Source organism: Oscarella lobularis, chromosome 19 (genome assembly GCF_947507565.1).
Source record: "Oscarella lobularis chromosome 19, ooOscLobu1.1, whole genome shotgun sequence".
Classification (NCBI taxonomy): Eukaryota; Metazoa; Porifera; class Homoscleromorpha; order Homosclerophorida; family Oscarellidae; genus Oscarella; species Oscarella lobularis.
In genome coordinates, this window is record NC_089193.1 from 1,337,187 (window position 1) to 1,349,820 (window position 12,634).

Here is a 12,634-nt window from a genome sequence, read left to right on the forward strand (position 1 = left end):
CATCGTCACATCCCTTTGCTTGCTCGAAGAAAAGCCACCAGCGCTGCAGAGCGGCTATGCGCCTGTTAATTCTACTCGTGAGGTACACGAAATAGGAGTGCGCATCTTCTACCTCTCCCACTGCTTCTAAGTTACTGACTTGTTACAGAGTTTTCTGCATTCTTGGTTCCAAGTATACTACAATAGTAAATTATACTAAAATATTCTAATAGCAAGTGGTCTCTGCCCAAACTCATTTTTTCGACAATTTACTCATTTCTGTCAGTTTGCCTGCGTTCTGGATAACCACGACTCACAATACTGCCTGGCTGCAGAAGCCTTTGCTGCTCTTGGCTCTATGATTGCTCATATATTTCTCTCACCACCAAGTCAGGAAAAATTGCGTCCCACACGCCTAATAAACCATTGGCTTTCAATGAACCCCGTAAAGAAAACGCGGTTGCTTTGTCCCCGTGGTTAGTCAACCAGAAGACTAACATATAATGAGCAAGGTCTTGTGGTGTCCTGGCCTCCGCCTCCAGGTCACTTTCTATTCGTTCTTCTGGTATTTCAAGTGCTCGAGCAACATCTTTCCAGTCAGCGCCAATTAGTGGCGCAAGTTTATCAATTTCAACATTGCTGATTTTGCGATCGGCTAAATCGTCAACATTCAAATCATCGTTTACGAATATTTATACCATATACCTGGCAGACAGGTCGGTCCCCGAGTCCCTCCAAAGCCCGAGGGGCCAAGACTTACTGTTGCGTAAACGGGGCTGGGTGACACTGACTGCGAAGAGTTCAACATGACATTAGCATTTCCTTGACGAGAAGTAACATTAATTTCTGAACACAGAGTGCAGACCATGACAGTGACTGTTGAATCGGCCTCAGACGACGAGACATCGCCCAAAAAACGGAAGCTGTAAGTTCTCGCCATATCAGGATCCGATAAAGCGTCGAGCATATCTTCATTTGGAATGGCGATCGTGTGAGGGTTTTCAGGCGCGGCTTTCCAGTTCGGAGTTAGGCAGGTGACGGCAACAACATTTCGCGTTCCTTCGGAGACGAATAGGCGCATAGCCTGGCTTCGAATTATGCGACAATTCCTTAGCTCGTTAGCCTCTTTGACTCGTTCTATGTGGCTTCCGGAGGGGCGGCAGAAGAAAACGTCAAACGTCCACTGGCCATGCTCAATCGTTCGTTCAATGGCAAGGCAGCGAAATGAGAATGGGAGGTCGTCCCGCTCGTGAAACTGAACGTGTAAAAAGTCATCACAGAAGTGGCGCCTTACGAATGAGATACAGTCGCCCAGTAGCGTGACCTGAATTCCTCGATCGATGTTAGCGCTTTGACGCAACCTAGTGATGTCAACCGATTTGGAAAATGACTCGTCGCCTGACGTCCGATGCATGACGGTTGCAACAAAGTCGTCGCTTTCTTGAAGCTTGGTGCCGTGGTCGAATATAACCGTTACGGTTCGATCAAATTCGACGCCACTTGGATAAAGGGCGAGTATGTCGGAAACGAACACTGGCATCCTGTCGAGCTTCTCAACAGAATTCTTGTCAAGGCTGTAAATCGCGTAGCCAATTGTGAAAGCACTCCCTTCGCGGATAGCCGCAGGAGGAATAGTTATTGAGGTATTAGTGCCCTCCATGATCAATTGATCGCCACAATGATCGACTTCTTTAAAAAAGTCCAGCTCAGGTACTCGATTGAAACGAAGAACCAGGCCGTCGAGGTCAACTGAGATGAAAAGTGGAAGATCATCAGGTTTGGAACCAGAAGACGTTGGGGAGGTCGGCGGACGAGGCGGATCAACTACGACGGCTTGAGCTTGAGCTTCTTCGGCTTCCTAGGTATACAAGAACAATGAATTGCTGTCTCGTGTCTTGAAGTTTCTGACCATTATTTGCTCTTGCTGAAAAGTCTGCAAATCAGAGTCGTCGTCTGTAGACAGACCTTGAGCCTACAGTAACAAACGGCTTGCTGAAAAAGTAAATACAATAGATACATTTTGTCCTACGGTCCACTCTTTAGCCGGTAGAAAACTCTAGAAAGCAGCTCTTCAGCAGAGTAACTTAATTAAGTCATGTAAATTCAGTACCTTAGACTCCGAACCTTTCTTCCTATGAAATGAACTATAAGGTGCCGGTTGATTCTGTCAATGTAAACAATAATTCCATTCATTGATACTACTCCTAAGACGTATACCTCCAGTTGAGTAGGAAGAACGGGAACAGCCTTCAGAAAATCAAAATAAAAACGACCTCACAGCAATAATTAATAAAGCTCTGTACTTCAGATGAACCCTTCGGTATGCCGGACGAGAAGCTGCCGGAAGACGCTGACAAAGAAGGAACGATATCATCGTCTTCTAAAACCGGTTAAGTTCGGTAGGGCGAGCAGGATCTAAACAGTGTCGACAAACCTTTCTTCCTATGACAAGGTGCCGGTTGACTCTGTCAGTGTAACAAGAACTCATTGATACTACTCTTAACTAAATAATGACATATACCTCAGACTGCGGTTGCGTAGGAAAAACCGGAACTTCCTTCTGAAAATCAAAAAAAAACTACCTCTTGCACAGCAATAACTAATAGAGCTCTGCACTTCAGGTGAATTCCTTGGTATGCCCGACGAGAAGCTGCCGGAAGACATTGAAAGAGAAGGCTGTGACGCTATACAACAGTCGGTGAGTTGGCGCTGGCGAAGGCGAAAGCTTACTGCTCATGGTTCCGAGTTAATTGTACGACACAGCGCGGTACTCAGGCGGGCAGCGAGCAGTCGATATCGGCAACTGTAAAGAAACTGCGCAGCCTCGATCGCTGTAACCCGGAAATTTTCCCTATATATATGCGTAGTTCCTCACGTGAGTTTACAGACTCTAAGCCACGCCCGTTGCTCGAAGAAAAGGCACCAGCCGAACGGCTAGCTATGCGCGGTTCAATTCTACTGCTGGGGTAAGTCGAAAAGGAAATAGAAGTGACATGTACCTCCCACACTGCTTACTGACTTGTTAAAGACTTTTCCGCATTCTTGGTCCGTCGTTGGCACACGACACCAGCAAAAGACCGTCGGTCAGATCCAACGAAAAGGGCGAGCTGTTCGTCGCTTCCAGCACAGGCATTACAATCGAGTCGGGCACCGTACAAGCGGACGGTCTCTATTCCAGCGGAATAAGCATTCAGGGTAGCCCGCCTATTAGGCATTGGAAAGAGTTGAAAGTAAAAAGAGAGTCAATCAAGATGACCAACCAATCAAGCCTCTGTTTTAGGGTGAAAAAGGCGGCCCAGGAGTGACACCAGATCGCCTGACAAACCTTGAACAAACATTGGCTAAACTAACATCAGAATTGGCTCAATTTACCGCACCACCCAAACCTGAAATCCTCATTGACATAACCTTTGACAAAACGATAGACGATTTGGGGCAAACAACAGGCAACCTCATATTCACAGGTGAACTCAAACAGCTCCTAAAACCCTATAATAACAGAGACATAATCAAAAGGTGCAAAGGGCTTCAAGGTTCTCTTGACCGACGACGGTTCATCCGGCATCTACGGCGGCACAGCTAACGGCGTTCACGTCACAAACAAAGGTTCAGGCAACGCGAAGGCCGGCTCGTCGAAAGATTTCGTACTGGGCGCAAACAACGACTGGTCAAGCCCAACGTCAAATTATCACAGCAGCGGCATCGTGTCGCGATTCAGCCACGGGGCCACGCGAGTCAGTTTCGACTGCACGGATGACGATCGCACGTTGAAAAGGCTCTTCGCATTCGACGCCGACGGCGCGCTCATCGGCACGACACCCCCCGGATCGCAAATAAACTTTGCCATCGACGTCAATCAGACGACAAACGGAGCGCTTATATACGCCGTCGAGTTCGACACGGAAGCGGGTTCGAAGGGCGGAGCGTCGGACGGCACATATTTTACTCTAGATAACTTTCGCGTGAGCGGAGTCGCGTCGGAGGAAACGAAGGCAGATGGCGATATTGCGATCGAGCTTCTGTCTCGCGTTCTAAATCCTGGAAACGTCGTCCTAATTGACCTCGGGCAAAAGCGCGATGCTGAAGACGAGTTGGGCCAAACGACGGCAGACAATTTGCTTTTCGCCGGGACCGACGGCTTTCACGTTCTCTTTCTCGCTGACGATAGTCTTTATTCGAATGCGTCAAGTGACGTTCGCGTCGTCTCTGATTCGTCCGGTGCTCGAATAGAAACGGTTCAGTTTCGGGGTCTTGTCGCCGTCTTCAATTACGGCGTCAAAAGAGTTGTTTTCACCGCCAACAATTCTCAAGTCGTCGGAGAAAAACTTTTCGCTTACGACATGAACTATAATACGATCGCCATTAAAAGTTCCGACGGCAAGCGCGGTTTCTCCGTCGATATGATCGACACGAGCGGTCGACTGATTTACGCCGTTGAGTTGGACGTTTACGCAGGCAAGCAGACTGAAGGATCGAACGCCTTCTCCATGAGCGGCCTTCGATGTTGGGGATCGGCAAGATCCCTTCAGAACGTACGAAGGGACGTATTCGTTCGACCCCTAAGAAAATTGGCGTCCTCGAGTGCCGCCGCCGCCGCCGCTGCCGCTTCTAAGGACTCTGGTGGTACAAGCCGTCTCCTTGCGAAACTGGACTTTAACTGCGGAGCTGATTCCATGGGACAATCGTCCGGCGACCTCGTCTTTGACGGCGTCGACGGATTTCAAATGCTTCTGACGGACGACGACTCGGACGGCGCGTTCGGCGGCCAAGCCAACGGCGTTCACATAACAAACAAAGACTACGGCAATAGCAAGGACAATACGGCCGATTTGGTGATCGGGGCCAATAACAATTGGCCGAAGCGCGGCCAAACGAACTATCACAGCAGCGGAATCGTCGCCAAGTTTACTCACGGCGTCGAACGAGTGCGAATCGTTTGCACGGACGACGATTCGACGAAGAAGACGCTGTACGCTTTCGACGAGTCCGGCGCGGAAATCGGTCGAACGGCGTCCGGTTCGCAACGACCGTTCGTCGTCGATCTCGCGCTGACGAAAGATCGTCTAATCTACGCCATCGAGTTCGACACGCTTCCCGGAACGGCGGGGGGCTCGGCCGACGGCACGTATTTCACAATCGACGACGTCGAGATTTACGGGCGAGCGACGAATGCGACGGCGCGCTCGGGATCGGCGTCGCCGGCGAGCGGCGGTTTTCTCAACGTCGTCGCCACGCGACGACTCGCCACGCTCTCGTTCGACTCGAAACTCGACAGCTTCGCTCGCAAACAAGGCGATCTCGTCTTTCTGGGATCCGACGACTTTCGCGTGCTCTTCACCGACGACGATTCTTCGGGCGCAAGCGGCGGCCAAGCCGACGGCGTTCACATAACGAATAAGAACTACGGTAACAGCAAAGTCGGCAGTGCGAGCGACTACGTTCTCGGGGCTTACAATGGTCGCCCGTCGTCGTCGGTGAACTATCACAGCTCGGGGATTGTCGCGCGGTTTAGTCACGGCGTTAGCGCCGTCGGCTTGACGTGCACCGATAACGACGGCACGACGAAGAGTCTGTTCGCGTTTGACGAATGGGGAACGCAGATCGGCAAGACCAAACCCGGTTCCCGAATTCCGTTTCGAATCGATACGACGTCGACGAGCGGAAAACTCATCTACGCCGTCGAGTTTGACACGCTCGCCGGAACGGCGGGCGGTTCGAACGACGGCACCGTTTTCACGATCGACGATTTCTACGTTGACGGTCCGTTGCCCTGCGCCGCGCGACAGACGCGTCGCTTTTCCGCCGCTCGACGAAAGAGCGACTATGTGCTCGCCGTCGATTCGACGACGAGTCGTCAAGTCGTCTTTCTTGATTTTAACAGCGGCGTCGATCACGAGGGACGATCGCAAGGCGATCTCGTCTTCGTCGGCGACGGCGGACTCGTAATCGTTTTTGTCGACGACGATTCGAGCGGTTCCTATGGCGGCGACGCCGACGGCGTTCATATTTCAAATCTGGATTACGGCAATGATAAAGACGGCAGCGACGATCTCGTTCTCGGGGCCTACAATTCCGCTGTAGGGGGAAGTAACTATCACAGTTCTGGTATTGTAGCGAGGTTTAGTCACGGTATGCAGCGGGTTTCCTTGGAGTGCACCGATGACGATTCGACGACGAAAACTCTCTTCGCTTTTGATGAGGATGGTAAGCAGATCGGGAAGACGGCTGCCGGATCGCGTCGGCCTTTTGTCGTCGATACGACTATGACGAACGGCGGGCTCATTTATTCGGTGGAGTTTGATACGAAAGCTGGCACGGCGGGAGGATCCTTCGATGGGACTTATTTTACGATTGATAATTTCAAAGTTGAAGGAATCGTCAATCAGGAAACGGCTCGCAATCACTTCTGAATTCGCTAGATGTCCGCATAGATACACTGTACTAGAATGATGTCCGTCTTAGTGACAATAGGATGCTCTTCTTTTCTCACTGTTGCGTCTGTCCGTCTCTACTTCTCAGAAATATATATTCAAAAGCGTTCAACGACCTTCCTTCGCTTGCGCAGGCCAGATGTAGACTACAACGTTTCGTGGGCTCTGCGAATACGATAAAACAGAGTACAGTAAATCTCGTCTTTTCCTTAGAGTGTAAATTGTTTCAGGTCCGCTCGATAACCGTCCGTGAAGACGACGATGTCAGCGAAAGTAGGGCGTTCAGCGGAGTCGAGTTTCCAGCAACGCTGCATTAGAGAGAATCTGCGAGACAAAAAGCCGTCAGTTGCCTCATTAAGAAAATTAGAATTTCTACAATTCCTCCGGACAATCATCAGGTCGCGTGAGCCGACGACCTCGTTTCAGAGAACGTAAAACTTCGTTGTTTGACATGCCAATGTATGGCACACGAGCCAGAGACATAATCTCCCACAGCGTCACCCCATAGGACCACTAGACGACAGACCAATAGATGAGACAACACAACCGTATACCTAAACACTTGCCACGTCTGATTTTGTAGTAAAAATCATATCAAATAGGCTTTCAAAGGCCATCCAACGTATTGGCAGTTCTCCCCCTGCGCCCATGCGGTAGTAGTCCTTTCCCTTTAGGCCACGAGCTAAACCAAAGTCGGCCACTTTAATGTTCAAGTCGACGTCGACCCTAGAAAAACGATTATTAGGCTTTCGTCGCAGAAACAAGACGAAACGCTGTTTCACATGCAGTTCCTTGCAGCTAAATCTCGATGGATGAACCCTTTGGTCGAGATGTAGTCCATTCCGCTTGCAATCTGTGAGCAGAACTTGACTTTTTGCTCAAGAGAGACACGAGGAACCTAATGAACGAAAGAGCAATGCAAGAAATACGCGATCGAAATAATTCTGCGTCATCGACCGTGTTTTCATCTTCATTGCTTGGCAATTTGGATCGACGCTGACGAAGGTAGTTCTTCAGATCACCATTTTCCATAAAAGGAAGTACGAGTAGAGGCGAGTGACAGACGCCGTCGCCGCCGCCGCCGTCACAGTTCTTTGACATGCAGATTCCGTGAATTTTCATTACGTGTGCATGATCAAAGAGACGCATCTGCAAGCCTTCACGCACGAAGTCATTAACTTCGATCTTATCAAGAGACTCTAGAAGGAAAGCAAAAAGGCGAGATAAAAGCATGTCAAATACAAAACTAAAAAGTCTAGCACGGGGTTCTCGGATGGTTGCTCAATCACTGAAACGAAACGAATGAGATATTTTATAAGCAACGGATATAAAAACGCTTCGTTTTTGGCTACGGTATGCAGGGTTCTGCCCACATGGGTCGGCATGGGTCGGCCCCGACCCTCACTCCCCTATCGCCGACCCATACTACTAAAACGTTATGAAAGCCCGTAGCTTGCAATAATTACAGTCGGATACATCGTCCGAAACAAATTAAAAAATGGTCCAAGGTAACTTCACTGTGACAATTGTCTTCAATTCGTTACGCGCGAGCGGCGCTTGCGATTCAGGCGCAAGGAACGCCGCTCGCGCATAAAGAGTAGCGGCGGGAACGCCTACTTTTGGGGTGCAAGTGTCTCCCTCGTTGCGCGCGAGCGGCGCTTGCGGTTCAGGCGCATGGAACGCCGCTCGCGCATAAAGAGTAGCGGCGGGAACGCCTACTTTTGGGGTGCAAGTGTCTCCCTCGTTGCGCGCGAGCGGCGCTTGCGGTTCAGGCGCATGGAACGCCGCTCGCGCATAAAGAGTAGCGGCGGGAACGCCTACTTTTGGGGTGCAAGTGTCTCCCTCGTTGCGCGCGAGCGGCGCTTGCGGTTCAGGCGCAAGGAACGCCGCTCGCGCATAAAGAGTAGCGGCGGGAACGCCTACTTTTGGGGTGCAAGTGTCTCCCTCGTTGCGCGCGAGCGGCGCTTGCGGTTCAGGCGCATGGAACGCCGCTCGCGCATAAAGAGTAGCGGCGGGAACGCCTACTTTTGGGGTGCAAGTGTCTCCCTCGTTGCGCGCGAGCGGCGCTTGCGGTTCAGGCGCAAGGAACGCCACTCGCGCATAAAGAGTAGCGGCGGGAACGAATAACAGGCAAAACAATTTTGAAGCAAAATAACAAGCAAATTTACAGTTTTGAAGCAAAATAACGGGGAAACAGTTTTGAAGCAAAATAACAAGCAAATTTACAGTTTTGAAGCAAAATAACGGGCAATTTTACACTTTTGAAGCAAAATAACGGGCAAAACCGAATAACGGGCAAAACAATTTTTGAAGCAAAATAGCAAGCAAATTTAGTTTTGAAGCAAACAAACGGGCAAACAGTTTCGAAACAAAACTGTAAACTTGCTTGTTCTTTTGCTTCAAAATTGTTTTGCCCGTTATTTTTGCTTCAAAACTGTTTGCCCGTCATTTTGCTTCAAAACCGTTTTGCCCGTCATTTTGCTTCAAAACTGTAAATTTGCTTGTTATTTTGCTTCAAAACCGTTTTGCCCGTCATTTTGCTTCAAAACCGTAAATTTGCTCGTTATTTGCTTCAAAACCGTTTTGCCCGTCAAATTTGCTTCTTATTTTGCTTCAAAACCGTTTTGCCCGTTATTTTGCTTCAAAACTGTAAATTTGCTTGTTATTTTGCTTCAAAACCGTTTTGCCCGTTATTTTGCTTCAAAACTGTGTGCAAGTGTCTCCTTCGTTGCGCGCGAGCGGCGCTTGCGGTTCAGGCGCATGGAACGCCAATCGCGCATAAAGAGTAGCGGCGGGAACGCCTACTTTTGGGGTGCAGGTGTCTCCCTCGTTGCGCGCGAGCGGCGCTTGCGGTTCAGGCGCATGGAACGCCGCTCGCGCATAAAGAGTAGCGGTGGGAACGCCTACTTTTGGGGTGCAAGTGTCTCCCTCGTTGCGCGCGAGCGGCGCTTGCGGTTCAGGCGCAAGGAACGCCACTCTCGCATAAAAGTACTGTGTAATGTTTTAAAATTGTATTATGTCTATCCTCTTCCCACACTGAAAAAATTCTCGGCAGAACCCTGGCCGTATGAGAAGGAATGTCTATTTTACTTTGACTGGTCTTTTGTGCCTCTATTTTCTATATCTGTTACCTATCTCAAATATTTGACACGCTCTCAGGAACCTCCTTCTACCTTAACCGCTGTGCATTTCTGATATTTGAGTAAGTCTTGAGTACCTCTACTTGCCCTGAAACAAGTGCATTCAAATACTTTGACAGGACTTGTGTGCCTCTATTTTTCATAACTGTTACCTATCTCAAACATTTGACACGCTCTCAAGAGCCTCCCGTTGCTTTAACAGCTGTGAATTACTGATAAATGTATGGGTCCTGAGTGCCTCCACTTGCCCTTAATAAACTAGGGTAATATAAAAACCTTAACAGGTAGAATGCTCCTCTACTTTCCATTACAGATACCTTTCTCAAATATTAGGCTAGATCTCAGGGCCCCCCATTTGCCTTAAGAATTACATCATCTTACACCTTTCATCGACTTTATTGCAATAGCTTCGGTTCCGTCCAAAATGCCTTTAAAAACTTCACCGAAGTTGCCTTAGAAAAAATATAGGAGGCAAAGAAAGAGCTAAGTATAGAGAAGATAATATGGCTATCTACCTTTTCCGATGCGAAGGCCAACTTGGACTCTCTCCCGAATGATCATGACTTGATTCATTTGCTCTCTGACATCGTCGTCCCAGAATGTGTCCGCACAGACTTGTACCGAAAACTGTCGCATGCGATTGGCAACGTCAGCTAAGCAAGAAGAGAATTGAGACACCGAATCCAATATTAGACGGCTCTACTTCATTACAAGGTTCCAAATCCGTTTGCTGAGTGCGACGATAGACGACAAGGACGATTGTAGCAAGAATGCACGACAGGGTAAGTGACGGAAACAGAGCCAGAAGAGCCACAGCGGCAATCTGAGTGTCGCACTGATCGATGCCGAGAGCTAGGCCTACAAAAATCACGTACAAAACGACGAGAGACACGCTCTCTGTCGTCACGACGATCAACATCAAACGACTAGCGTTCTTTCTCTTGAAAAAGTAAATGCCAGCCGAGGTGCACAAGACGAGAAGAATTAGCGGATACAAGTAGGAAGCGGCGAGGAGAGAAGTGACGTTAAAACAACGACTTTTGCCGTGAAAAGAGTCGGCATTAGAATGGGATTCGGTGAATGATGCCAGTGCTGATAGAAGAAGTCCAATTCCACCGATAAAAAAGTGAAGTAGAACGTCAAAGAGAGTGAGTTGAAATTGGAGGCGTCGTTGAATAGCTTGAGACGCGATTTCTGTCACAATAGCGGCAAGGAAGATATCGTTGTTGGAATTGAAAAGAAAGTCGGCAAAAAGTGCATGACATTCGACGAAGGCCCGAAAAACGTCGAAAATGATAAGAAATGATAGGACGACCGAAAGACATGCCGTCAGCAGAGCAATCGCATGGGTGAAACGGAACACTTGAACTTGAGACTTTATCAGAAAACAGACGACAAACAGGATTCCAATACAGAGCGTCAGAAAGATAGGAACAACGACGAGGGAACGCAGATCGACGCTCGAACAAAAGCCTGTTTTTGTTTTTATCGAAGGTGACAATGTGACAGCACTAGAAATTGACGTAGTAGCTTCGGTGGGTGGTGTAGGAGAGGTCACGTCACAGAGTCTCCGCACATTTAGGGCCAAACTGCTCGAGTTCCTCGACAGAAGAGTCGTTTTTCCAAACGTAAAATCCCACGTAGCTACGATAGAGTGACCCAGACCATCCCCAGCGCTCTTCTCTTCATAGAGACTCAATACGTCATACTGCCATTGATACGGTTGCCGCCACCTTCCCTCGAGCGCGTTGAGACCGATGTGATTTCCAGTCGAGCTATAGACACTCACGTTCTCCTGCCTAAACAACGATGCACCGGTGTTGAAGCGCAATTGGCTGTTGGGGTTCTTTCTCAGTAGTGCATTGTAATAGGCTGCCGTCACGTAAACGGCATCAACAGTCAGAACAGCGTCATTGTTTCTCAATATAGGACGGGTGATTGGCTGCAGCGAGGCCGTCTCGTTGCACGTTCGACGTGCAATAGAACAGTTGAAATGGTCTTCCCAGAATTGGCGTAAAAAGACGTTCTCCGTCAGGCGCGACGAGTTGGCTCGAAGCGACGCCATGCGACTCTGAATCCGATCGAACCCGTTCAAACCCGATCGTAAGGCGATGACAAGAACAGAGGGACGTCCGCGCACGAGATCGATAATCCTTCCGTAGAGAGAATCAACCAATAGGGGATCACCCCAAAAATCACCCAACAGAAATCCACCCAGTTGACTTCCGGACGACGCCAAGTAGTCGCCCATGACGTCAAATGCCATTTCAATTGACGTCAATAAAATGACGAAACCGTCCAGTGCCGTCCCGTCAGAATATTTAACTCTCACTGCGCACGTCGACAGACGAGTCGACGTCTCGAAGGCGACGCGCGCGGCCGAGCCGCAAGCGTCCGCGCTCGTCACGAGGGTGACGTTTTTCCATTGGAGAGCTGTTATGACGTCGATCGCTGCTTCCGCTAGTTGCCGACACGTTTGCGACACGTAAACAACTTTCGTCAACAGGAACGGTTGTTCTACAAGTCGCACGAAGGGGATAGGTGAGTGAACGAGCGGAAAAATGGCGCCATCTCGCTTGCCCGCCGCTCGATTGTACACGGAAAAAAGCGACGCGTCTCCGCCTTCGGACCACCCGTAAAGGGGTCCCACGACGACGGCGTTCGCGTCGCGAGCGAAAGCGTTGATTGCGTCGCTTACGCTCGTTCGCGTGTCGCACGATCCTTCTTCGGCTCCGCACGTGCTCGCTACGACGGCGTGAAGCGATAGAAGAGTCGCATTCTCGCTAATTTCCGTCGCAGCGAGATAGAACGCCTCGGTTTGTTCGACGGCGAAGCGACGCGGCGATCGGGCGTCGCATTTCGACGACACTTCGTCGCGTCCGTAGATGGAAAAGAGGGCGGTTATTGTGAGAGGTTTCGTGCCGTTCGTCGACGATGGGGTCGGCGCGGCGGAGACGACTTCGCAGTCGTTTTGAGTCGCGAGGGGACGAACAGCGGAGAGAAGAAGGGCGAGAAGGAACCTTTCTCGCATTTTTCTCTTTTGCTTTTACGTTTACGGTCCTGAGTAAACTGATACGCGTGTCG

General features: G+C 49.7%; 2 protein-coding genes and 1 long non-coding RNA gene across 3 annotated transcripts; 1 reads left to right on the top strand and 2 right to left on the bottom strand.

Annotated features, from left to right (window-relative positions):
- Positions 1-1,654: 1,654 nt before the first annotated feature.
- LOC136198328 (uncharacterized) lies at positions 1,655-2,388 on the bottom strand. The gene is made up of 5 exons (XR_010672753.1): positions 2,283-2,388; positions 2,090-2,226; positions 2,009-2,035; positions 1,889-1,951; positions 1,655-1,837 (listed from the first exon to the last, which is right to left on the bottom strand). It is a non-coding gene; the product is annotated as an uncharacterized lncRNA (long non-coding RNA).
- A 473-nt stretch (positions 2,389-2,861) lies between these two features.
- Positions 2,862-6,522, top strand: LOC136198516 (uncharacterized). Its single transcript, XM_065988480.1, has 4 exons — positions 2,862-2,945; positions 3,008-3,209; positions 3,260-3,443; positions 3,496-6,522. Exons 1-4 carry the CDS (start codon positions 2,920-2,922, stop codon positions 6,387-6,389), a joined length of 3,306 nt encoding a protein of 1,101 aa, XP_065844552.1. The 5' UTR covers positions 2,862-2,919; the 3' UTR covers positions 6,390-6,522.
- LOC136198517 (uncharacterized) lies at positions 6,489-12,588 on the bottom strand. The gene is made up of 8 exons (XM_065988481.1): positions 10,262-12,588; positions 10,066-10,203; positions 9,934-10,002; positions 7,368-7,609; positions 7,193-7,308; positions 6,977-7,136; positions 6,787-6,923; positions 6,489-6,734 (listed from the first exon to the last, which is right to left on the bottom strand). The coding sequence occupies exons 1-8, from the start codon at positions 12,579-12,581 to the stop codon at positions 6,620-6,622; spliced, it is 3,297 nt and encodes a 1,098-aa protein (XP_065844553.1). The 5' UTR covers positions 12,582-12,588; the 3' UTR covers positions 6,489-6,619.
- Between the last annotated feature and the right edge of the window lie 46 nt (positions 12,589-12,634).

What these genes read in the sequence shown, in the direction of transcription:
- LOC136198516 (XM_065988480.1), top strand. Translation starts at nt 2,920, where the DNA reads ATGCGCGGTTCAATTCTACTGCTGGG. An exon ending in GGTTCAATTCTACTGCTGGG is followed by an intron (nt 2,946 to 3,007) that starts GTAAGTCGAAAA and finishes GACTTGTTAAAG; the next exon opens with ACTTTTCCGCATTCTTGGTC. An exon ending in AGGCAACCTCATATTCACAG is followed by an intron (nt 3,444 to 3,495) that starts GTGAACTCAAAC and finishes CATAATCAAAAG; the next exon opens with GTGCAAAGGGCTTCAAGGTT.
- LOC136198517 (XM_065988481.1), bottom strand. Translation starts at nt 12,581, where the DNA reads ATGCGAGAAAGGTTCCTTCTCGCCCTTCTTCTCTCCGCTGTTCGTCCC. An exon ending in TGGCCTTCGCATCGGAAAAG is followed by an intron (nt 10,003 to 10,065) that starts GTAGATAGCCAT and finishes ATTTTTTCTAAG; the next exon opens with GCAACTTCGGTGAAGTTTTT. An exon ending in TGCAATAAAGTCGATGAAAG is followed by an intron (nt 7,610 to 9,933) that starts GTGTAAGATGAT and finishes CTTTCCTTCTAG; the next exon opens with AGTCTCTTGATAAGATCGAA.